Source organism: Spermophilus citellus (assembly GCF_964194105.1).
Source record: "Spermophilus citellus genome assembly, chromosome: 3".
Lineage (NCBI taxonomy): Eukaryota > Metazoa > Chordata > Mammalia > Rodentia > Sciuridae > Spermophilus > Spermophilus citellus.
Window position 1 is genome coordinate 87,418,384 of NC_138184.1, and position 24,093 is coordinate 87,442,476.

The window sequence follows — 24,093 nt, forward strand, 5'->3', positions numbered from 1 at the left end:
GAAAAGGGGAAAAGCAAGTATTAATAGAGAATATAGTCTTAATAGCGTTCTGACATTGTGGCAACAAATGAAGATTCTGAAAAATTTTTAATTCACATATAGCAACTTGTACATTATAGCAAAATTTGCATTATTCAAGAATAAGTTACTTGTACAGTACATAAATAATACATAAAAGATTTTCCAAATTCCTTCTGCTTATAACGATACAAGATGAATCCACTCTGTGTTATCACTATGTGCTGTTTATTCCAACGAAACTCTGGATGTCTGATGTGTGTTCTTGTTAAAAGGCAGTGGATAATATACTTTGAAGATGTTAGTGCTAATATGACATTTGCAATAGACTTAGCCCTGAATAAAAAGCATGAAGGAATCTCAGGGAAGAGAAGTTCAAGGCCTTGATTTAAGTTAAGAAACTGTTATGTAAAAATAGTGTTCTCTGGCCCAAGATTTTAATGATTGCTATTCCTTTTTCCTACACGGTCCAGAAATGATCAAAGGCAGAAGATTTATACCAGATAAAGCCATATGGATTGCTGGTCTAAAATTCAAGGCAGGTTAGTTGACTTAATTCTTTGGTGCTGGTGACTGTTAGTTTGTAAAAATTCAGTAGTCAGAAGGAAGTGGTGGTGTTGGGAGCTGTCGAGTGATACTTACGGTCCATAAGTAGGGCTAACTGGACAAATCCTGCCACTTAGTGTCCAGTTTGGTGCCCAGAGCCTTGCTTTTAGTTGCTGGCACGGCCTCACCTTGCCAGTGAGGATTGGCAGAAGGGAAATGTGGACTGTGGTAGACTAGCTGCAGCCAGCAGGGTGCCTGCCCCTCACTGGTGAGAGTATCTACCCTGGGGACAAACTGTTCCTCTGCTTTAGCAGAAAGGTAACATCTTAGTGTCACTTTTTCCAGGGCCATGGAGGGACTTTTTGTCAGAATGTATGTGAGCCATCCTGGTAACCTTGACACAGGTAGTATTCTGGGGACTTCCAATTGTCTGTCACAAAATTTTGGCAACCTGTAGTTTAGACCTGCTAAGTTTGCAGTACCTGGTGTGCCTTGTGGCACTACTTGAGATGTGTATATTGAGCAACTGCTGAGAAGTGAATGCCTCTAGTTGGAAGATGTTTGAATTTATGCCTGGAAGGAGGGCATTCACTTGGTTCACTATCCACCTGTTCCCTTCCCTATGCACATAGGAGAAAATCTGGATCAGTGACCAATCAGAATTGCCTTTCTTAGAAAAGAAATTCCAGAATGTTGCTTACTTCTTCAGTGCACACTTAGCTTTTTTTTCTTCTTCAAGATAAGCCTGCTTATAGAAAATAAAGACCCACATCCTTAAAAATGGACCATGGGCTGGGTGTGGTGGTGCTTAGCCTGTGATCCCAGTAACTTGGAAGGCTAAGGCAGGAGGATTGCAAATCCAAGACCAGCCTCAGCAACTTAGTGGGGCCCTTTCTCAAAATAAAAGGGCCAGGAATGTAGCTCCATGATGAAGAGCCCCTGGGTTCAATCCCAAATAAACAAGAAAAATGGACCACAGCTCTACTGTATGATCCATGAACACACCAGGAGAGTGAGTGGTACAGAGGTGGCTGCTTCTCCAACCCCCCAAGAATACCCAGAAGTGAAAGTTTCATCTCTTGGAGTAACTAGCAGGAACAGACCAATCCTTTCCACCAGATAAGGAAGGCAGTACTGTTTGTTTGGGGCCGAGGTTTCATGTCACTTCTGAAGCTGGGAATGTTAAGCTGTGCTAAACTCCTGTTTCCTGGAAGCCTCTGTGGTAAGCTTGGTGGCTGTACTGAATGGTCTGCTAGCATGCAGGAGCAGCTGACAGCACTGTCACTGCCCCCTCTGTTTTTGAGCCTACATGTGGAAGGTTCTGGACAGAGCCCGTCCCATATGAATTGTTTCACTTGTGAAGGGCAAGTATAGATGGAGGTCTGACCTCCCTGACAGACTGTGCCCAAGTGTGCTGGGACAGAATGCTGGCTATGAGCTATGGCACCAGATTCCTAGCTTCCATTTTGGCTCAAAAAGGAGCCTAAAGCCTACTTAGGGGATAATTTAGTAAGTCACTGGGGGCCTCTGAGCTAGCCTTTTGGTTGAAGATTGGCTACAAAGGGTTCAGGAGCCCTTCTTGCCTGTCCCTCCCCCAAACACCCTATCCCCAGTTAACTGAAATCTCTGTGAAGCTGCTGTAAACCGGAATCCAGTTTATTTATAAGGCACCAGGGTAGAACTGTTCCCTGCCACCCTACTTCAGGAATGGCCTGAACTTCCCTGAAAGGGTGACACACTGCCCTCTGTACATTTAGGAAGGACAGTAGCTACTCAGCAGCTGTCCTGAGGACACCAGGCTGGCTCTGAACATGAGCACGTCAAGCAGGGCTTGCATAGCTGTCCCTGACTGCAGAAACAGCCTGGGTGCTAGTTGAAACAGTGCAATGAAGTAAGCAATGGTTTAGTTTTGAAACCTGAATCCTTTAACAAAATCTGAGGTAAAATGTTTAAAATCGTTTTTGACTTTTAGCTTGTCTCTCTGACAGAGCTTTTGTCCTAAAGCTGAGAGTAGAAGCAGGAGTAGGAGTGGTCACCTGTGGCGTGGACCTGCCACGGGACTGCTTTTACAATGTGAAAATTCAGGGCTTGTTAGTGTTTTGGGCTTCCTGGTGACAACCCCCTCCCCCCAGTAGAAAGTCTGTCAGCTCTGACAGTGTCAGTGAAAAGGAACAAGGTTCCACTACCAGCTCCAGCCCTCACCCCAGCTCCTCTGAGTGACGGGCCTGGTCTCAGGGACCCAGGGCAAGAGCTAGCAGCATCTGTGGACAAGAACTACACCTGTAAACAATAAGAAGTAAGCCAGGTGATGGACGGAACTCACATGGAGGCCCTTTAACAGGCCTAATAGAAGGGACACGTCCAAACTGGAAAGAGCAGTTGACAGTGTCCCTTAAATCTCTCTCTGGAAGGAAGGAAAGATCATTACATTCACAAGGCCACATTTCTGCTTGTGCTCCTGGGGCAGTTGCGGAGGCCTGGATCCCTCCCTGTCCATCAGAGAAGTGTGTACTGGTTGTCTATGGCCCGCAGGTGGCTCCGTGAGGATGAGTCCATCTCGTAATCTGAGTCCCGGGCTCGACTCACAGGCTCCTGCTCCAGGTGTCGCAGGCTGTTGGCCAGTTCCTCGGGTGAAGGCACCAGGTGGAAGATCTGCTCTGGGGGTGACGATCGGCCTGGGAGACTCTCTGGGCCAGACCCCCTGGGACAACCAGAAGAGCTGAGGTGGGGAAGGCCCAGCTCCGAGTCCCAGCAAGGGAGGGAGAAAGGGAAGAGGACAATGTTGCTGGAACCTAGGATAAGGACCAAGAGACCATGCTGTCAGAACACAGAACCACCTCTCTGCACTGCACGGTGTGCAGCCAGCTTTCACCCCCTCTGTAGCTCCCCACGCCAGCCACCCGCTTCAGCGAGGGTCCTTAGTTGTCACACCTGGTGGCTGGGAGACAACTACCACGTAGCTGGACAGCCGGACGTCGCAGGCAGCACCACATTCCAGTGGGATAGGTGAGCGCTGGAAATGATGCAGCATGTCCACCACTGAGGGAAAGTGCAGGTGTTGCACTCGGCACTGGCCTCGCTCCGTGAGGGACAGGCGCAGGTGCTGCAGGACAGGGAAGGCAGGCTCACACCGGCTCACTCCAGGGACAGCGTTGGCACAGTCCCCACCTGCCCTGTTCCATACCTTGGCTCTGCCCTGGAAGTTGAACGTGAGCACGTACTCCCCACGCCGCGACTCGCTCTGCCGCACCAGGAACACGCCGTGGGCATCAGGACCCTGCCGCTGCACCAGCTGGGCCGCCTGCACTCTGGAGATGGGGCCATGGAACCAGGGGTAGCAGGACAGGAAGTGATCTGTTTTCTGGCAGACTGGGTCCAGCAGTCCCCCAGGAGAAGCACCTGACATAGAAGACGGTTTAGTGGTGACTGAGTGGGTGCCACACGTTCAGCGTACCAAGAGGAGGGAAGCACCTGACCCTACTTACCTTGGCTTAAGGAATCTCTGCTTCCCCTCCGGGAGCTGGACACGCTGCGCTCTGGGACGGTGGGAATGTGCAGTTCTGCATCTGTGCTCTCCAGCCTGCCAGAGAAGAGGCCATGCTTAAGGACCCGGTGGGTCTGGGTGGGCAGGTGGACTGTGCAGGGGCGGGCCTCACCCTCGGCCTGCGCTCTCCCAGAGCTCAGCCATCCACGAGTTCAGCTGTTGCTCGTCTCCCACCTCAAAGATGATGTCTGTCCGGTCCTTCACCTGGCAGAGCAGAAAGGGACAGCTATGTAGGTCTGAGAAGTATCTTATCACCCCCTTGGTGTGGAAGCCCCGTCACTCACCCGCAGCACAAAGGTGTAGAGGTTGTCTGGCATCTCAAGGCGTGTGCATCGCCGGACCTCCTGGATGCTGGAGCAGGCTGTTTGGAGCTTGGGCTTTGAACTCTAGGACAGCAAGAGGGGGCGATCAAGCCTTCTCCCTGAGGTCCCCACTCCCCTACGTCTGTCTGCTGCTCCCTGGAGGGTTTGTGGAGTGCTTACTGCTAGCACCACCTTCCACTGAGATGCTAAGAATGCTGTGCTGAGGCCTCCCTGCCTGGACCTATGGACACCGCAGCTCAGACACTTGACTGAGCTGACACCCTTGTCCTGGTGGTACACAGAGCTCTGCCCACCATCCTCATCACACAACACCTCAGTGGGGAGAACTTAGCATAACCACCCCAGATTAAAATCAGCTGTGGAGCCACACTCTCTCCCAGGACTGTCAGGTGGCCTCTTACACTCAGTGTGGTGGCTCTAGCCAGCCACTTTGGGGGTTTTCTCAGAAGGGAGATCCCCTCCCCACCTCTTGTGATAAGGCTGATCCTGAGGAAGGTCAGAGGTTAGGAGGAGCCAGAGAGGAGGTGGGTAATGGACAAGGCAGCTGACAGGTTTTCCCTCCATCAGTGGCTTGTTCCCTAGGGGCCAAGAGACAACCAGGTGCTCCTGGAAAAGACCACAGCCCCTGCCAAGCAGCAGAGGAGGGTAGGGGTGGCAAGGAGGCAGGCTCAAAAACAACTTCCTGGTGCCAGGGGAGCCACCTCCACCCAAAAGGTGCTGGAAGAATCCACCCGAGTGGGCTGGCCACCTGCCTGCCGCTTTAGGGGGTGCTGATAGAAAGTGGGGAGCAGGGCCACCCAGGTTTAGGTACGGGGGGGGGGGGCGGGAGGAAGAGCAGTGACCCTAGGGCTTACTGCTGTGAGGGAGGGAGAGTGGCTAGAAGCCACACAACTAGCAATCCCAGGCCCACAGGACCACCATCACTGGGGCTTCTTCACCCCATTCCCACAGCAGGCCACTCCCCACACTCCCCTTTTCCTTCCTGCTCCAGCTGTAAGGCATTGATGCACACTTCTGAATTGGCACTGTCTGCACACATCCCTCCTTTCTGCTCCCCCCACCTTCAGGGTCGCTGGAGGAAGTAGGCCAGGTCTTCCTTTCAGTTCCTCAATCTCCTGTAAGCACTGAGACTAAACAGCAGAGCTGCTGGTTTCATTCTGACGGGGCCTCCCTTCCAGCTCCGCCCCAGGGGCTGAGGGACTGCTGAGCAGGCAAGCCAGGGGAAAGAGGTTCCCCCTCCTTGCCTACGGTGGCCCTGCCCGCTGGCTGGTTCTCCCCCAGCTCCCACACAGCTGTGTGTGTGTCTGTCTCTCGTACGTGTGCATGCACACCCCAATGAGAACTCAGGCCAGTGTGCCAGCACCAAGCTGCCTGTTCTATATAGTATGTGACACCACGGGCTGGACCCAGGGCACTGGCCCCTGTGTGTGGACTGGCAGCAGCCCATCTGCGCTACAGAAGTAATGGGCAAGCCCAGGCTACCTATGTTCCATCTGCAGGCAGCACCATTTCAGGCATTTGCGGGGTGAGCAGCAGAGTGGCACCCACCACATCTTGCCTTCTGGGGAGCACTTTTGCTCAGACCCACATCCAGAAAGCTGATCTCTGGCCAATCCAGTGGGAATGACCCATTTCTTTGCTGTGACTGCTGGGAAGCTCAACGTGAAAGACCAGCTCTGGCACTGATCCAACAGTGGAGCTTGCATTTCTGCAGCTACTTTTCTCCTGGACTTCATAGTTATCTTGCCCTCTAGTTTTTAGGGTCCAGCCCTGACCCTGCCACTTCTTGTATAAGGGCAAGAGACTCAGCCTCCTCCAGGCTGTGATTGTGTTAGCTGTGCAGCCATCTATGGAGCTAGGATTGCAGCTCCATGAACACTTTGCAAAGCCCTGGGTTCCATCCCCAGCAACACATGCAAAAAAAAAAGAAAAGAAAAAAGAAAATGGGGGTGGGGGCTGACTCCTCATGAGCGTTGTCAGATTTCCAGGCTGGAGGGTTGAGCCCATGTATAACTAGTGTACAGATAGATATGAGAACGGATTTTACTCAAGCTCTGGGTTTGTCCCAGAGGGATAGTAAGAAAGGCAGGTGCACAGCTATGGACCAAAGGTCCCTCTTCCTCCCACGGTGGCTCTGGGGCCCCCAGCCTGCCTGCAGGAAACACTGACACTGGAGGCAGACCCTTCATCACCTGCTAGGCCTCGAAGCTATCTTGAGAAATGATTCCTGTGCATCGAGGAACAGGGCCGGCACAGAGCTGCCTTGGCACCTTCCAGAAGCTTCTACCACACTAGCTGCATTCTATTCTTCCATGTTCCATAGCCACCACAACTGGGGTCTGTCAAGCACTTGGCAGCCAGCAGGAACTGCTGCCCACATAAGTCATGAGGGGGCTGGCGCAACAAGGTTAGAAGGCTACACAAGCTACAGGTGGCTGAATGTACACAGATGTGGACCTTTTGGAGAAGCAGGTCTGCTAGTCCCCCCTCTACAGGAAGCTAGGAAGAAAGGAATGGGGGGGACGGCACCTATCCATGCCCAAGTGGCCCAGACAACCCTGTGCTGAGCAAGGGCAGGCAGGGCCCTCACAATATTTCACCAGCCTCCGAAGGCCAGGCCCTATATAGCATGTGACATCCAAACTGGCCCACTGGGGTCCCCAGGCCACACCAGTCCTCTGGAAGTCTCATTTCCCCTAGGGCTGCTGAATCCTCCTTTGGGACACGAAGCAGAACAGCCCCAGAATCACTGCACCATCCTTGCTCTCCCACTCACCACCTCTGAGAACCTGGGCATGGAGCCAATCGGTGCCTCAACTTCCTTCAGTAACATGGACAGCAAGCAGGTCCTACTGACCCAGGACTAGAGGCAGGCTCAGTAGTCTTGGATTAAGCCTGAAAAGGCTCAAAGACAATTCCAGATCCAGTGTCATGGATGGCTGATAAATGAGCACTGCCATGTGAAGTCCTTAATCCAGTCTTACTGGTTGGAATAAAAAAGCAACCCATTTTGTATTGAAGTTTTTCTCCGAGCTTCCTAGCAGCTAAGACAACTCCAAGAGTTGGTGGTTAAAGACTGAGAAGTCTTACAGCAGAACTCATGCATTCCCAGGACTTTGTCCTCTTTTTTGTAGACTTTATTTTCACCCATACCAAGATACCAGGGGGTCAAGGTGAAGAAACTTCCTAAACAAGGTTCCTTAGCCAGTCTCTGGTGAATAGCATGGAAATTGAGCCTAAGAGGTAAAGGCCACCCAGAATCCTGCTCAGAAACCCCTAGATCTGCACACCACACAGCATCCTCCTTGCCTCAAGGTCTGAGTCAACCAGTCCTGGGCTTGAGTCCCTGATCTGCCTTCTGGAGGGGACAGACACCCCTCCTTGCCTTGTCCCCAGTTCAGCAATAGGGTAACAATGCCTCTGCCCTCCCATGAGAATCTGGCCATACTGTGTGTGCACAAGAGCCCTAAGGGGACTGGCCTTGGCCAAGAGACACACTGGGCTGCAAGAACGATGCAGAGAGGCTCCGCACAGGAGCAGCTGCATCAGAGCACCTCTGCCCGGCACGCCCAGGTTCAGGAGGCCTCCCTCCACCTTCCACCATTGGGTCAGGCAAAGTAAGTGGCTGTGTTGGCTGAATTTCTACCAAGTGGACAAAGTGGAGGAAAAGCAAGGCCCAGAGGCTGGCAAGCACAGGCCATGGGAGGACGGAGCCATTATGGGACTGCGCGCCAGTGACTTCCAGAACATTTAGAGTCACAGGCCACCAACATGTTTAAAATTTTCTAAGAGGAGGTTAACAGAGGACTAAGGAGCAGGCATGTCCCAGAGGAAAGGAATCCTTGATATCAATTAGCCAGATTCATGAGGGAGAAAACTCCCTGTCCTGGGCCATCTTGTGTCTGGAGATATGTGTGGGAGCTCATGTGATCCTCACTGAGCCTACATCACAAGTGAGACAGAGGCTCAGAGAGCGTGCTGCGACCTGGCCACCTCTGGAAGTGAGAGGAGGCACAGCAGGGAAGCTGGACATGTCCTCCCCAAGCACCAGGGAGCCCCAGGAGACTTGGAGGAGGGGAAGGTCTGGTAGGCTAATCCCTTGACACAGAATGGGTGGGTGTGGACCAGAGACCAAGCAAGGGGGATTCATCCTTGGAATGCCAAAGCATCTTGGGTGCTAGGGATCAGTGGGGCCGGCTCGCCCAGGTGAGGGCTACAGCTGAGTGATGGGGACAACTTCCAGCCACTATGGGCAGGCTGAGGAGAGGGGCAGGATGGGACTTACTGCGCTCCCCCCTAAGGCCAAGGCAGAGGCACTGAGAGGAAAGGCTTAGGTGCCACTGTTGCCCTGTAGCAGTGGACAGCAGGCGGAGACAGGGAGGAGCCAGGACTCTGGCCTCATGTGCCCAGCCCCACAGGACATTACCTGGCCACCTGGTGGTAGAGACTGCTTGTGTGAGGCTCATCTCAGCAGAGAAAACCTCCATCCCACAGGGAGGCCCCCCCACACACACACACCTAGGCATGGCAAGTGCCCTGCTATCAGGCAGGCCAGTTTCCTGATGACACAGCTGCCTTCTGCTGACTGGGAGTCCCTCTAGGTGGGGAAGCCATGTTCCCAGCCAGGCCCCAGGGAGGTGCAGGAAGCTTGCCCGTGCATGTGGGCAGCAGGGGTGAGGTGGGGCTGTGGGGGTAGCTCACCTCTCCTGTTCCCTGCTCCTTTTGGGATGAGCTGAAGGCTGTGAGCCATTCCAGAAGCTGACACAGTATTGGCCAAGGGCCACGGGCTGCTTTGCCTTGTCCCCAGCCAGGACCCCAAGCCTGGTCCCAGCCTCACAGGCTCTTCAGGTGCCTGCTGCAGCCATGTTTTGCTCTAGTGACCTGAGCAAGTCCTTGCTCCTTTCTTTTTTTTTGCAGTACTGGGGATTGGACCCAGGGCCTTACATGCGAGGCGAGCACTCTGCCAACTGAGCTATACAACTTTTCTTGCTCCTTTCTGGATGGCAGCACACCCTCCTGGGCGCCTATTGTGAGTCAGCTGCTCCCTCAGTACAGGCTGCATCCATAGGAGTCCCCAAGGCTACACCTCCAGCCTCCCCTCCCATGTAGGAGCAGGGAACAGCATCTCCTTTCCTAGAAAGGCCCAGTGCCAGACAGAGAGGCCCTATGCAGCCAGAAAGGGCAGAGCCGGATGCCGCAAGATGCTCCTAAATCCCCCTGCTTGTGGGATTCCCCCCTCTCCCTGCAGGTGGCACCCATCTCACACTAAGTGACCAAGTAAAGGGATGGTGGCAGGATACACATCCCACCCCCTCCCCAGTGAGACCTGTGTGGAGTAATTATTAGCTCAAGACACTTGGATCAGGGCACATGGGGGGTGACCCAGATGGGAGCTGCAGGTGTGTCTAAAGCCCCACCCCCTGAGCAAACTCCCCTCAGTCCCATGAGGGTCCCTCCATATCAGAAAGAATCTACACAGTACAGGAACATAAAGCCCCCTCAGGCAAATCACCCCACACAGTAACATGGACAGGGACACAAAGCCCCTCTCAAAAGCTGGAGCAGATTCCTGAGAAAGCCCCCAGACACAGAGCCAGTCTGCGTCCCTCCTAGATGGGGTGTCCTGGCCAATTCCCATGCCACCTGTAGGAAGGGGCACAGCTCCTGTCTCAGGTCAACATAGTGGGACCACTCCTGGAAACCCCATGCTTTCCCTCCCTGGGCAGAAGGAACAGGGGAGCCTGGTGCCTTGGCCTGCTGGTTGTCACACAGGGAGAAGTGGAGGGTGCTCCTCAGGCTAGGCCAAGGACATAGGACCCCTGGAACATGCAAAGGGCTGTGAGCCTTCTTACTATGCCTCAGTCAGTCCCCCACCAGTGTCCCCAGAACGGCAGGACAGTCCTGAGTACAGCCAGTGAAACTCCCGCTGGCCAGCGTTGCCAACCACAAACCATCTGCCATGGGCCCCACCTTGGATGACCACATCCTGTACCCGCTATGGCCAGGCCAAGTAACTGGGCTGCACCTTCGCTCATGAGCAGCTGTAGGCCTCTCCAGGTCCAGGCATTCCGGGCTACCAGCTGCCAAGCAGGGCTTGATCCCACAGCCATATCATGTTTAGGCCCCAGGTGGGTATCAGGGCCCAAGGGAGCCATACTGTCCAACCAGATACAGCATGACCAGCTGAGGGAAGCCCTGCCCCAGGACGCACCTCCACATCTGCTCAGTACCAGCAAGGGTGGAAAAGCTGTGGTTAAGCAACAACAGATGACCCATCACCAGCCTAGGAGGGGAGAGTACCAAGAGGAAGGGACTGTCACCACCAGTATGCCCAGAAGCCCGCGGCCCCTGGTGGCTGCCTTCGAAGAATGATGATTCAGAAAGAGAGGTGAAAGCGAGAGCCCCTGGAGCCAGGGTAGGGGGAAATGGGGGGAAGCTCCGCTGTGCGACTCCCCCAAGCCCTGCAGAGTGGCAGGAAAGCCCACATTCTCTCCCCGCCCTCCAGCTCCAGTTTACTAAGCACTTACTACGGTGTGCAGGCCTTGACACAGCATTCCTGACACCACAAAACTGTGGGAATCACACCAGCCACTATGAATGAAGACCTGTTGGATTAAGAAAGGAAAAAGGAGCTCTGGGTATGGTGGCACATGCCTGTGATCTCAGTGGCTCGGGAGGCTGAGGCAGTAGGATCACAAGTTCAAAGCCAGCCTCAGCAACTTAGCAAGGCCCAAACGAGACCCCATCTCAAAATAAAAAATGGGCTGGGAATGTGTCTCAGTGGCTAGGTACCCCCTGGGTTCGATTCCTGGTAGCAAAAAAGGAAAAAGACTGGAATAAAACTTAAAAGAATTACTCATCTGATCCCTTGGTAGGGAGGGCATTTCCAAGCAGAAAAAGCAGAGAATGAAACCATAAAGATCAATGTCTGCATTTTCACTACCTTAACAAACCTCAATAGGCCAAGGAACTCGGGGACAAAATTGAAAAGTGAAATGAGAAATTAGGAAATGTTTGTAACCATGACAGAACTAGCTAATAATACCCATGACATGTGAAAGAGTACTTGCAAACCAGCAAGAAAAGGGCAGGCTGTGCAGAAGAGCAAGCAAAAGCAAATGACCTGGTAAGGTGTGAAAAGTGCATGTGACCAAGAAGCCCAAGAGAAGCGTCCAAAGTCCACGGGGACAGAAAGTAGATCAGAGGCTACCAGAGACTGTGGGAGAGGGGATTGATTGAACTGACTACTGGCAGGCAAGGGAATTCTTTCTAGGGTCGGGGAAGTGCTCTAGAGGATTAGTGGTGGTGGTTGTATAATTCTATAAATAAAAAGTAAAAAAAAAAAAAATTATACACTTGAAGCAAATACAGTTTATGATATGGGAATTAGAGCTCAATTTTTTTTAAAGGGGAGGGATGATCAGTCACTTATAATCCGAACAAGGTAAGTACTTTTCACTGAGAAGTTGGTCAAGTTATTAAAAATAAAACCCAGTGGCCAGGCACAGTGGCACATGCCTGTAATCCCAGCAGCTCGGGAGGCGGAGGCAGGAGGATCATGAGTTCAAAGCCAGCCTCAACAATCTAGTGAGGCGCTTAAGCTAACTCAGTGAGACCTTGTCTCTAAGAAAATACAAAATAGGGGTGGGGAATGTGGCTCAGTGGTCGAGTGTCCCTGAATTCATCCCTGGTACCCAAAAATAAATATATAAGTAAAACGCAGTGCTGCACAGATGGTGATTAGGTGGGTATGACCTTTCTGGAAACGACTTGAAAAAGACTCATCAGAAGCATTAGAAATGGCTAATGACAGGCTGGGGTGCAGCCTGTACCCACAGGACCCTGGGTTTGATGCTGGCACTACGCGCTGCACACAGAGCCTTCCTAAGCACATGAGGAGGTGCTCAACTTCATCAGCCCCGGGATGCACGTCAAACCACAAGGAAACCTGCACTGCTCTCGCCCATGACCCCTCCAGTACAGGCTGAGGCAGGAGGGTCACCGGTTCCAAGCCAGCTGAAAAAGAATTTTTTTTGTCCAAAAAGAAAATACTGATACCCCCCCCCCTCACACACACACACACACACACACACATACACACGAATCTTGGAAAACACAGTACTTAGTAAACTAGGCCAGATGCAGAAGACCACATATATTGCAATTCCATTTACATGGGACACCTAAAGTAGACAAATCTACAGAGGAAAAGCAGGCAGTGGTTCCAGGGCCTGGGAGAGGGAGGATTGGGGGTGGGGTAAAAGGTTTCTTTCTGAAATGATGAAAATGTTCTAAAATTAGAATACGATGGGGGTTGAACCCCTCTAAATGAGGGATCTTGTGGTGTGTGAATGCTCATAAAGCTGTGACTGGAGAGCATCACACTTGTCCGGGGCCTCCCCTGCCAGGAATGTCACATCAGAGAAGGGATCCAAGATTCCTGTGCAGAATGTTCAGGGCGTCTGCATCCGGCAGAAATGTCTGAAATGGGTCCTGACAACAAGGGAAGGGAGAAACCCCTCCTGGCCCTTCTCTGCCAGCTCATCACTGGGGCAGCCAATGTTTTAAAAAGACCTGGGAATGCAAAAGAGGTTCCTGTGGGGGGAGAGGGGAGCACCAGGTGATGGCAGCAGGAGGGGGCGGGGTGGGGCGGGGCCTGGGCTCCACTGGCCCCAAGGCAGTGCAGCCAGGGGGAGAGTGAGCCCTAAGGAATCACCACTGGGGCAGAGGTGACAATAACAGAGTACAAGGACATCTGCCTAAATGGCAGTGCCGGGTCTCTTGGGCAGTGGGATGGCAGGGTACTTTTATAATTTCATCTGAGTTTTGTTAACTGAAAAACCAGACAGACGTGGAGGCCCGGGTAGGTCAGTTTCCTAAATGACACACAGCTTTTGGAGGGGACAACACAGGCCCCAGTTCTAAAGGGTTCCCTAGAAAAACATCTCTTCTGCCCAGTCCCCACGTGGACTTCAAACACCATCAGGTCTAGCTGGGACACCTGGGCAAGGGCCATGTACACTGTAACAGGGTCCAGGCAGCAGCCCTGTAGGTGAGTCCCCAGGCCAAGTGGCCCCCATCCACGGGTCCCAGGGGCAGACCCAGTGCTCAGCAGCTCCTGTGGCCTCCTTCCCAGCTTGGAGAGGAGGTCAGAAAGAGGGTGCAGGGGCCCCAGAAAGGAAGCTGAGACGGCCCCTCCTGCTTTGGGGGAGGAAGCCCTGCTCCCCGCCCGCAAGGGCCTCAGTGCGGAGACCTTTGGTTTCCTTTTCCATTGACAGGGTGGGCGGGGGATTTCCACAGCGCCTGCCCGGGCTGCCAGCAGTGCCTGGAGGGGAGGACGCCCAGGCCTTCAATGCAGTGAGCCCCTTCTTCCACCCCTCAGGTGGGAGCACATCATGCCACGCCATCCCATAGTCACTCAGCAAGGAAAGCACTGACATCCCATTTTTCCATAATGAGAAACTGAGGTTCAGAGAGGCCAAATTCTCAACCTAGTGCCACACAGCAAGGGCACAAGAGCCAAGATCTGAACTCAGCAATGTCTATTGTCCTCTGCAGCTATCCCACCACCCAGCCCACAGCCTCACCTCCCCAAATACACAGATACAAAACCAACTTCCAGGAAACTGGCAACAGCAAAGCCCACGGAGCTGGGTGGGAGCGGGAACCAGCCAAGGAGGCAGGATGGTGATGATAATCCCCCTGGCTAACACCCTCCCTGTAGACTTGGGCACCTTCTAGTCTGCAGATTCATAGAATTTGAGCTGAAAGGAAGCGCCTCGATACCATCTACCCGCAGTTTCAGTGCGGCTGGGGTTTCTTCTAAACGGCAAAGCACTCTTCCAAAAACGATTTTGCACAGAACCCCAATGGGGGCAGCTGGGCTGCTGTGCGCATCTTAGGCCATGGGAGCCCTGCCCACCTCCTCCCTCCCTCCCTCCCACCAGTCCTGGAAAGCCTGGATCAAGCCCCTGGTCACCCACTTCAGAGTTCTGAGAGGAGCAGGCACCTGCTTGGGTCACACAGCAGCCCAAGGCAGGGAGAGGGTAGGATCCCTTCTTTCCCCTGGGGACCTTCTGCCTCTGGCCTACTCCAGGGAGGTGGGACTGGGGAGCACTGGCCTCTTAAGCCCCCGTCGGTGCAGTGGTGTATGTGGGTGCTATGCAGACTCACCCAGCCCAAAACTGGGGCGAGAGGGGCACTTTCTTCACCTGTATTGGGGGCCTTAACACAAACCCAGCCCTTGGTGCCTTGGTGAGCCCGTGTGGAACCCCTTTTCTGGCTCCTGTGTGGTCTTAAACAAGTCTCCACCTCTCTGGGCCTCAAGTTTCCTGTCTGTGAGATGGTGGGTGGGTCCCTGCTCCCAAGGTCTGTGGTGAGGATTCCGTGGATGTGTCAAATATAGTGTCTGTAACATGGAAAACAAAGAGCTGCTGTGGTCATTGTCACCAAGCCCCGAGGGTGTTGGTGCTCCAGGCCCCCGCAGGGCAGCAGCTTGGCTAATTCTGCAGTGGGGCCTTTCTTCTGATTTTGCTTGGGGACCCAAGCAGAGAGGGCACTGTGTTGTCTTTCCCAAGGGCCGCAGCGTGGACGGGGCAGAAACAGGACTGGAACCCAGGCCTGAGCACCACAGGCAGCCCCTGCCCACAGCTTCCTGCAGCCTGGCCTCCTCGGCCCCCTGTGCTCCCGCCTTGGAGAGGAAATGGCCAGGCCCCTGCGGTGGACCGCCCTTCCTTCTGCTTCCTCTCTCCCACAGGCGACGCAGGGTGGCAGAGGCACCTCCCTGGCTCCACCCAGGCCCTGGCCTGTCTGCTCCTCTGGCCTTGGAGCCTTAGTTTCCTCATCCCTGGGGCAGGTGCGCCAGGAACTGGAGCAGGGGCAAACTGTCTGGAGGCCGACGCTGGCCCTCTGGTGCGTTTTGCTGGCTTTGCTGCACAGGCTTCAGGGTACAAGGGCCATCCCACCTGGCTCTGCCCCTTCTGGCCCAACAGGCCACCAAAGAGCCCAGAATCAGAGAGACCGAGCCCTGGCCCCAAGATAGCAGGCCCAAGCTGCTCAACGCCACCAGGCAGGGCTTTCTCCCCCAGGACAACAAGCCTGCAGGCAGGAACCATGACGGCTCCTTGCTGCAGCCCAGTGAGGCCCCATGTCCTGCCCAAGGAAGCTGGCACACAAGGAGCAGCGGGGGATGGCTCTGAGCCACACTGGCCCCAAGGCTGCCTCCTCTTAGGAGTTCCCCAGGCCCACTGTGCAGGTGAAGGTCTAGGAGCCGCCACCTCCTTCCAGGAGGGACACTAAGAGACACATAGAGTGTGCTGGGCCCACCAGGTCCTGGGCATTCCTGATGAGGGCCCCTCTTCCCATTTGTCAACTGGTGGCCGAGGACATGGCCACAGGAGTTTTTCCTGCTCTGAGAGCCCAAAACAGGGAACCCGGCCAGGAAGGGCCCTTGTGAGGGCCCTCAGCTGCCCAGGTTCCAGCCTCCCTCGGCCACTCACAAGCTGCAGGCCCTCGAGCAGACCCTACTCAGCCAGAGGGTCCCCATCTGTGAATGGGTGCCACAGGGCTGCCAAAAAGACTACCTGAAGCAGGTGAGCAAGGGCCTCGTGGATAAGGCGCCCGCTAACACTGGCTGAGCAGGCATTCCTAAGAGGAGCTGGGCTCTGTCACTGTCCTCCTAGACACATAAGGAAGACTGAGACTCGGCCTCCAGGGCCATCCCGCCTGGCAGGCTCCGAGACCACCATGGCCAACCCAGGCCTGAGCATATGAGGGGACTGAGGCCCAATACACCATTCTGCTCCATCTGAAATGGGCCCCTGGCTCCCAGGGAGGACATGCACCAAGGCCAGCACCCCAGCCCAGTAGCCTGATCTAGCCCAGTGGCCTGATCCAGCCCCTACCCTGCAGTGGCTCAGGCCAGGCCAACAGGGACCCTCCCACAGATGCCAGGTCCACTGCATATAAGAGGAGCCAGACACCTGGATTCCTTTTTTTTTTTTTTTAAATTTTTAACATTTATTTATTAGTCTTCGGCGGTCACAACATCTTTCTTTGTATGTGGTGCTGAGGATCTAACCCGAGCCGCACGCATGCCAGGCGAGCGTGCTACCCCTTGAGCCACATCCCCAGCCCCGGGACACCTGGATTCTTGTGTGGAATCTCTGCGTTTCATCTTCTTAAATACTTGCGCATATATACACCTTAAATATAAGGTGTCCCCCAAAGCTCCTGTCAATGCAGGGATATTCTGGGTGGTAACTGTAGGCAAGTGGGGCGTGGCTGGAGGAGGTGGGTCTCTGGATTGTGCCCTGGAAGGATCCATCTTCCCTGCAGATCCCTCCCCTCTCTGCTTCCTGGCTGCCATGAGCTGAGCAGCTTCCCCATGCTGGGCCCTCCGCCATGAAGTGCTGCCTCACCATGGGCCCAGAGCGATGGAGTCGGCTGTCTATGGACAGAGACCTCTGAAACCATAAGTCCCAAATAACTTGTCATATACTTTGGTCATGGTGAAACCAAACTGACTAAAACACCAACTGACCCAATTCCCTATTTTCCTTTTAATACCAAGTGAGGTGGCACCTTTAGCTGCCCTGGCAGGAGTTGTCCTGCCTCTCTGTCGGTCAGAGCTGGTTCAACAGGGAGCTGGGGATAAGGGTGCCTCAGGGTGCAGATCTCCTTAGCTGCAAGACCTAGAGCTCACTTCTCTTTGTGCCTCTCAGCCTCAGTTTCCTCATCTGTTCGATGGGTCAGTGAGCTCTGCCGCATGGGAGGGTCCTGGTGTCTGGGGCAGTGCTGATGCACACTGGGCACAGTCAAGGTCACAAGCACACACTGCCTGTCCTGGTCCATCCCAGGCCCAGACCTGCCAGAGAAGGAGGGACTGCAGGATCAGGGGGCATGGAAACTCGAGGGTCTTCCAGGAGAAGAATCAGGCCACACTTTCTCTGGCCAGCCTGGTGCCAAGAGGCCACAGGTTACTCTGGAGAGTCCCTCTGGGCCACTGCCACCACTAAGTAGCCCTGGAAAGTGTCTTAGCCCTGGTTGTACCCACACCCTTAGCATAAAACCTAGAATCCTCATCATGACCAAGAAGGCCTACCCTTCTCCAGTGTCATCCTTTCTTGCTCCATATACTCCAACCCCTGGGTGCCCGATTATTCCTGAACTTACCAAGCTCGTGTCCACCCCAGGACCTTTGCATTTGCCATTTCCCCGCCTAGGACTTTATCTGCATCTCTCAGAGAAGGCTTTGCTGACCATCCCTCAGCAGAAGCCACCCCCTGCCCAGAACCTGAACTCAGCAGGAGAAACTGCCCAGCTTTTGCCCACCTACAGGGACACACTGAAACCAGAGGAAGTCTGAGACTTCTCTGCCTGTTTTCTGACTTTGGGAAATAGCCACAACCCTCCTCCAAGCCCCTGAGCAGGGCTGTAGCCCTCCGATGCACATACCCACATACCTCACAGTGACCCTGAGGGGCTGTTGTTGCCACCTCTACTTCAGACTGAGACTCCGAGTGGAGTCAGGGTCAGCTGGCCAGAGGCAGAGCTGGGACCCTCTGGGGGAGGCTGCCTCAGGAGCCTCTGCCAGGCGAAGTCCGAGACACAGGTGGGCAGCACCCTCTCACAGTCCTGGTGCTCCAGGCCCTTCCTGCTCCGAGCAGCAGGGGCCTCCACCAGGGTGGCATCTGTTCCCTCCCCCACAGGACACGGTGTAAATGAGTTCAGGTGCAAATACAAAGGTAAGCACTCAGCCCCCCACCACCACCACCAGCTGGATGCCAACCCCCACCTCCTACACAGTGCTGCTTCCATGGCCAACACTATGGTCAGAGGTCAAGGCTGACCAACTGGCAGGCGCAGGCAAGGCTTGTGGTCTTGGCAACCTTGGCCCAGAGACCAAAGCTCTGAATCCCTGGGGAACACTCGGGAATGTCCGACTGCTCCATACACAGCCGGAAGCTGTGGGAAGCTGCTAACTGGGCAGCTGTGCTAGAGAAGAGCCAGGGAGGCCTCGCCAGGGCTTCTCGCCTCACAGGTGACACCCACCAACCTATCTGGGACACAGGCCCAGGTGGCTTGGGCAAGACGACAACGACCAGTCGACCTCCCATGCCCTGGCTGCTCTAGTGAGGCAGAACCCTGGGTAATGTGACGAGGCCCACCTTCAGCTACTCTGATGGCCCAAAGTAGCTCTGGAAATGAAGCGGTGCTCTCAGCCCCAGGTCATCACCACAACAAACCACAGCACAACACAACGAGGACATAGCCCTGAGCACCGCCCAGTCCAGGGGCTCAGGCTCACTCCCAGCCCTGCGTGGGGACCAGCCTGAGGCCCGGGGCTGGGGAGGAAGTCGATTCATGCAGGCCGGTCCCTCCGACTCAGGCAGCTGGCGTCCAGATGGCTTATGTTAAACCGAAGCTGCTTTCCAGAGGGAAGTGGATGGGGAACGGGACCCCACCACAGACAGACAGGTACAACCAGGTCTGGGGCCCAGTCCTTGCCTTCTGTGGCCTCAAGCTTCATTATGAACAACAAGAAAACAGTTTTTACCCGCCCTGCCTTTTCCTGAAGCCTCCAGTGGTGTCTGGAAGACAATTTTCCACCCACAGAGCTGCCCTGCTCCCCTCTACCACACTGGCTCTTTCCTAGTTCTTCCTTCCAAACACACTCAACACTTTCTTGCCTCAGGGACTTTGCCCAGGTTTTTACTTCTGCCTGGATCTGAGCTCAGTCTACAGTCACATCTCAAGACACCAAACAAGTAGAGCACGGAGGCACATGCCTGTGATCTCAGCGACTCAGGAGGCTGAAGCAGGAGGATCACAAGTCTGAGGCCAGCCTCAGCAAGTTAGTGAGATCCTCTTAAAAAAAAAAAAAGACTCTTGGGCTGGGGATGTGGCTCAAGCGGTAGCACGCTCGCCTGGCATGTGTGCGGCCCGGGTTCGATCCTCAGCACCACATACCAACAAAGATGTTGTGTCCGCCGAGAACTAAAAAATAAAGATTAAAAAATTCTCTCTCTCTGTCTCTCACTCTCTTTAAAAAAAAAAAGACTCTTGATAAAACTTTGGCAATTAAGACAATGTGGTGTTGGCCTAGGACAGACACATAAGCAATGGGACAAAATACAGCCTGGAAGCACATCTCCAGAGATGGACACTGCATTAGGACAGGGGGCACTGCAGTCCAACAGGAGAGGAAACCACAGGAGCACATTTCGCGGGAAGGAGCAGCCAGGTGTTCATAGGTGAGAGAGGACAAGGGTGGCCCCACCACACACAAAACCCAGTCCAGACAGCTCCCAGTCCAATATGGGAGGCCCAAAAACAAGGTCTCCAGAAGAAAAGGCAAGAAAATGTCTTCAGGACCCCAGAGGGCAAAGATTTCTTAAGCAGGACACAAAAAGCACTAACCATAAAGGAAACAGTTGATAAACCAGAGTTCACTAAAATTAAGAACTTCCGCTGGTGAAATGGCAGCCTGCGATGCTTGGGATGCAATCTCCAGCATACACACAATATAGAAATAAAAATGCAAAATCCTTACAAATCAGTAAGTAAAGGAAACACAGACAATGAAAACCAGAGTCCCTTCATAAAAGACTAAATTCAATGGCCCACAAACATGGATGGTCTTCAGGGAATGCAAATTAAATCCACGTTAAGACTTGGTTCCCCTGGAGAATGGCAACTGAGGGCTCCAACTACAAGTGCTGACCAGGCCCACAACCAGGGACACTCCTCTAAGACTGCCAGAATGCTGCAGCGCAGCTGCAACAAGAAACTGCCAGACTTTCCCCAAAGTTAAGCAAGCACTGAGTACACGGACCCCCAGGAGAAATCACAGCAGACATCCCTCCAAGGAACTGCAGGCAGTGCTCAGCTCCCTGCAGTGGCACTGCGGCTGTGGGGTGCAAGTGCTAGTATGGAGGAGGCACAGGGGGCCTGTGCTGGGCTCCTTGGGTTGCACACTCAGACACACTCAGGGAGCCTCAGCACAAGTGGGCTATACCACAATTATTTAAACAGGTCACCGCACATGTGAGGGCCCTCCAAACTGGGCCCCTCTGTACCCCCCCCCCCCCCGAAACTTCGCTGCTTTTCCTTTAGAACACAATTTACTGTTTGTAATTCTGGGCTTTTTCTTCCCGTAGCACCCAGCACCACTTGTTCCCACAGATCCAGAATGCATCTGGCAAAGAACGGCTATCAGTCCACCAGTCAACCCAGGCCCTCAGGACTGCACTCACCCTACACGTAGGAGTTCAGTTGGGTCCAAGGAAAAGGACAAATTTTTAATACTGGGAAGAAAAATAAGACATGGACAAGCACAGGGGGTGCTAAGGAATCAGTGCTGAAACCTCTTGAAATAATACACCTATTTGTCACTATCAGCTCAGTCAGAATTTTCAAGGACTTTGGGCCGAATTGCCACCACCCCACACGTGAACCACAAAAGGTATCCCTGACACCCAACGGAATCCTTGACCTGAACACCAAAAATGTCAAACGGCCAGGCGGCGCCTAAGGAGGGACAGTAGCTAAACCTCATGTGGCATCTGGCACCATCCTGCACAAAGAGGCAAACGCCGCCAGGGCTGGCCCCTGACTTAGGATAAACATATATGTCAACACAGGTGCCAGCATGGCACTTCCCCTGCGTCCTTCCCGCTAACCCAAAACGACAGAAGCCTGAAATGCCAGCCCATCAGGGGCAGGAGAACCGCAAGTTCCAGGCCAGCCCGCGCAATCTAGCTAGACCCCGACTCAAAATTAAACGGGCTGGGGATGCAGTGGGAGACAGAGCACTTGCCTAGCACGCAGGAGGCCTGGTTCAGTCCGCAGCGTCGCCAAAAAGCGAATCAAAGGAGATGACAGGCTGGCTGGGACTTACCTTGGGCGGGTCGAAGAGCTCCAGCACGCGGTCTGGGCCGCCGTCAGGGCCCTCGGCGCGGCGCAGCGCCAGCCTCCCGCGCTGCCAGCGCGCGCCACTGTCCATGGACGCCTCGTCCGCCAGGCTGTAGCGCAGCGCCGCCTCCTTGAGGGCCTCAGGCGGCGGCTCCCGGGCCAAGCTCCAGGGCAGCAGCTTCCTGGCCAGGCCGGGCCTGGCGGGGGCCTCGGCCAGCTCCCCGGCCAGTTCCCCGGCCGCGGCGGCAGGCAGCTCCCCGGCCGACCGGCGGCGGAAGATGAGGCGCAGGCTGCGGCGCAGGTGCTGGAGGGAGCAGGAGCCGGGCGGCCGCGGCGGAGCCAGCTCCTCCGAGCTGCGGGCCTTGGGCAGCGCGGGGACGGCAGGGCCGGGGCCCGGCTCCGCCGCGGGCGCCTCGACCTTGGTGGGGGACCCGCGGCCCGTCTCGCGGTAGTCGCGCCTGGGCGCCCGGGCCTCGCGCGCCTCGCGCACCTCGCGGCAGAAGTATCGCTGGAAGAGGTCGGTGAACTGCAGCGACACGAGCTCGGCGCGCAGCGGCGCCTGGTGCGGGTGCTCGCGGGCGAAGAGCCAGTACTGGCGGGCCAGCTCACGGGCGGCGGCCACCGCGTGCAGCTCGCAGAACTCGCTCCAGCCCCGGGGGGACGGGGTCGCCGCTGCAGGCAGGGAGGCGGAGGAGGCCAAGGGCGTGGAGGAGGTCGAGGAAGGCTGCAGAGTGGGCCCGTTCATGGTGGAGACCGAGGTGGGGCGGCCAGGCTGAAAGACACGGAGGTGGGCAGTGAGAACTGGGCCTGCAGGTTAGTCACAGATGCAGGGCTCCCGCTGTGTTCCCAGGGTACACTACAAGACCTCCAGTGTATTCCTGAACCTGGGGACACTAACTCGACCCTGTAACAGCTCTGGTTGGTGAGTGACAGGAGTGCAGCATATATGGCATGGACACAACAAACAAATGACTAATGTCCAGACTGGACAGTTAGTTCCACATCCTGGGAGATTTCCTCACACAGACGCGTGCACATATGAAATTTATGAATTATTTATTTCTGGCATTTTCCATTTAATATTTTTGTATTCTGGTTGACCACAAGTAACTAAGACCCCGCCCCCCACACACACACACAAATGAAACCTTGGATAAGCAGGACTGCTATATTTCAAACCACCAACAGGAGACAAATTATTCACCCCACACAACATCAAAAATTAGCACACTTATAATTCCTGCCACTCAGGGGATGCTGAGACAAGAAGACTGCAAGTTTGAGTCCAGTCTCCTCAATTTACCAAGATTCAGTCTTGAAATTTAAAAAAGGGCTGGGTATGTAGCTCAATGGTAGATGTCCCATTGGTTCAATCCCCAGAGCAGAAAAGAAAGAAACAAACAAACAAACAAAAATTAAGCAGGAGCCAGGTGGGGTGATGCACACCTGTAATCCCAGCTACTTAAGAGACTGAGGCAAGAGGATCACAAGTTAGAGGCCAGCCTGGGAAACTTAGTGAGACCCTGTGTCTAAAATAAAATTAGATTAAAATTTTAAATTACCAATAATACCCAGCGTTGCAACAGGCACTTTCCTACAATGTTCCATCAGGTGATCTGACTTTTTTTTTCTTCATACCTTTATTTTGCTTATTTTTATGTGGTACTGAAGATCAAACCCAGTGCCTCACACATTGCTAGGCGAGTGCTCTGCCAGCCCAGGTGGGTTACAAGACAATCTGCCAAGAGCAACGTCAGACCCATCATTCCACTTTCACTTAAGAGACATACACAGAGAGGCATGTACAGGACAATTCCCTGTGAGGCATCTCCTGCCACCATGTTTTTAAAGGTGAAAAAAATAGACAGAACCAAATGCCCACCAGCCAGAAACTGTGGTACAACTGCAGGCTGGAATATTCCACAGCAGCTTGAAAGGATGAGGAAGATCTATTCTACCACCTCCCAGAGAGCTGTAAGGCACACCATTAAGCAAAAAAGGCAAACCAGGTGGCGCACGCCTGCAATCCCAGTGGCTTGGAAGGCTGAGGCAGGAGGATCATAAGTTCAAAGCCAGCCTCAGCAACTTAGTGAGGCCCTAAGCAATTCAGCAAGACATTCTTTCTAAATAAAATATCAAAAAAGGCCTGGGTTGGGGGCTGGGGCTGTAGCTCAGTGGCAAAAACACTTGCTTAGCATGTATGAGGCACTGGGTTCGATCCTTAGTACCACATAAAAATAAACAAATAAAAGCATTCTGTCCATCTACAATTACAAAAAAATTTTTTTCTTAAGTCCTGGGGAGATATCTCAGTGGTTAAGCATCCCTAAGTTCAATCCCCAGTACCAAAAAAAGGCCAACCACAGAACACAAACTGTACATTCTATTTATATAAACAGTTCCATAAAATCAAACTACATATGTACATAAACATATTTAAATGGTGAGCCAGGCCCAGCATGGTGGTGTGTGCCTATAATCCCAGCTACTCAGGAAGCTGAAGCAAGAAGATCACGTTTGAGGTCAGCCTCAGCAAAATAAAAAAAGAACTGGGTGGGGGCTGGGGCTATAGCTCAGGGGCAGAGTGCTTGCCTAGCATATGTGAGGCACTGGATTCGATTCTTAGTACCACATAAAAATAAATAAATAAAAAGCATTCTGTCCATCTACAACTACAAAAGAAAAAATTTTTAATGTAGCTCAGTGATAAAGAACCCCTGGGTTCAATCCCCAGTATGGGGAGGTGGG

General features: G+C 53.8%; 2 protein-coding genes across 8 annotated transcripts in view; one reads left to right on the forward strand and one right to left on the reverse strand.

The window, feature by feature from the left end:
* Positions 1–1,527, forward strand: part of ATXN2 (ataxin 2) — a 107,955-nt gene extending 106,428 nt beyond the window's left edge. For all 7 annotated transcript variants that reach the window (XM_081283389.1, XM_081283390.1, XM_081283386.1 and 4 more), the window contains one exon: positions 492–1,527. The gene's annotated coding sequence lies outside the window, so the exon portion shown is untranslated. The remainder of the gene's footprint in view (positions 1–491) is intronic.
* SH2B3 (SH2B adaptor protein 3) overlaps positions 73–24,093 on the reverse strand; it is a 34,270-nt gene continuing 10,249 nt past the window's right edge. The window contains exons 2-8 of the mRNA XM_081283406.1: positions 21,332–22,117; positions 4,393–4,494; positions 4,221–4,312; positions 4,050–4,144; positions 3,749–3,963; positions 3,496–3,667; positions 73–3,356 (exon numbers count right to left, since the gene is read on the reverse strand). Of these exons, the coding sequence (XP_081139532.1) occupies positions 3,061–3,356; positions 3,496–3,667; positions 3,749–3,963; positions 4,050–4,144; positions 4,221–4,312; positions 4,393–4,494; positions 21,332–22,090 (1,731 nt within the window). The 5' untranslated portion in view covers positions 22,091–22,117 and the 3' untranslated portion in view covers positions 73–3,060. The remainder of the gene's footprint in view (positions 3,357–3,495; positions 3,668–3,748; positions 3,964–4,049; positions 4,145–4,220; positions 4,313–4,392; positions 4,495–21,331; positions 22,118–24,093) is intronic.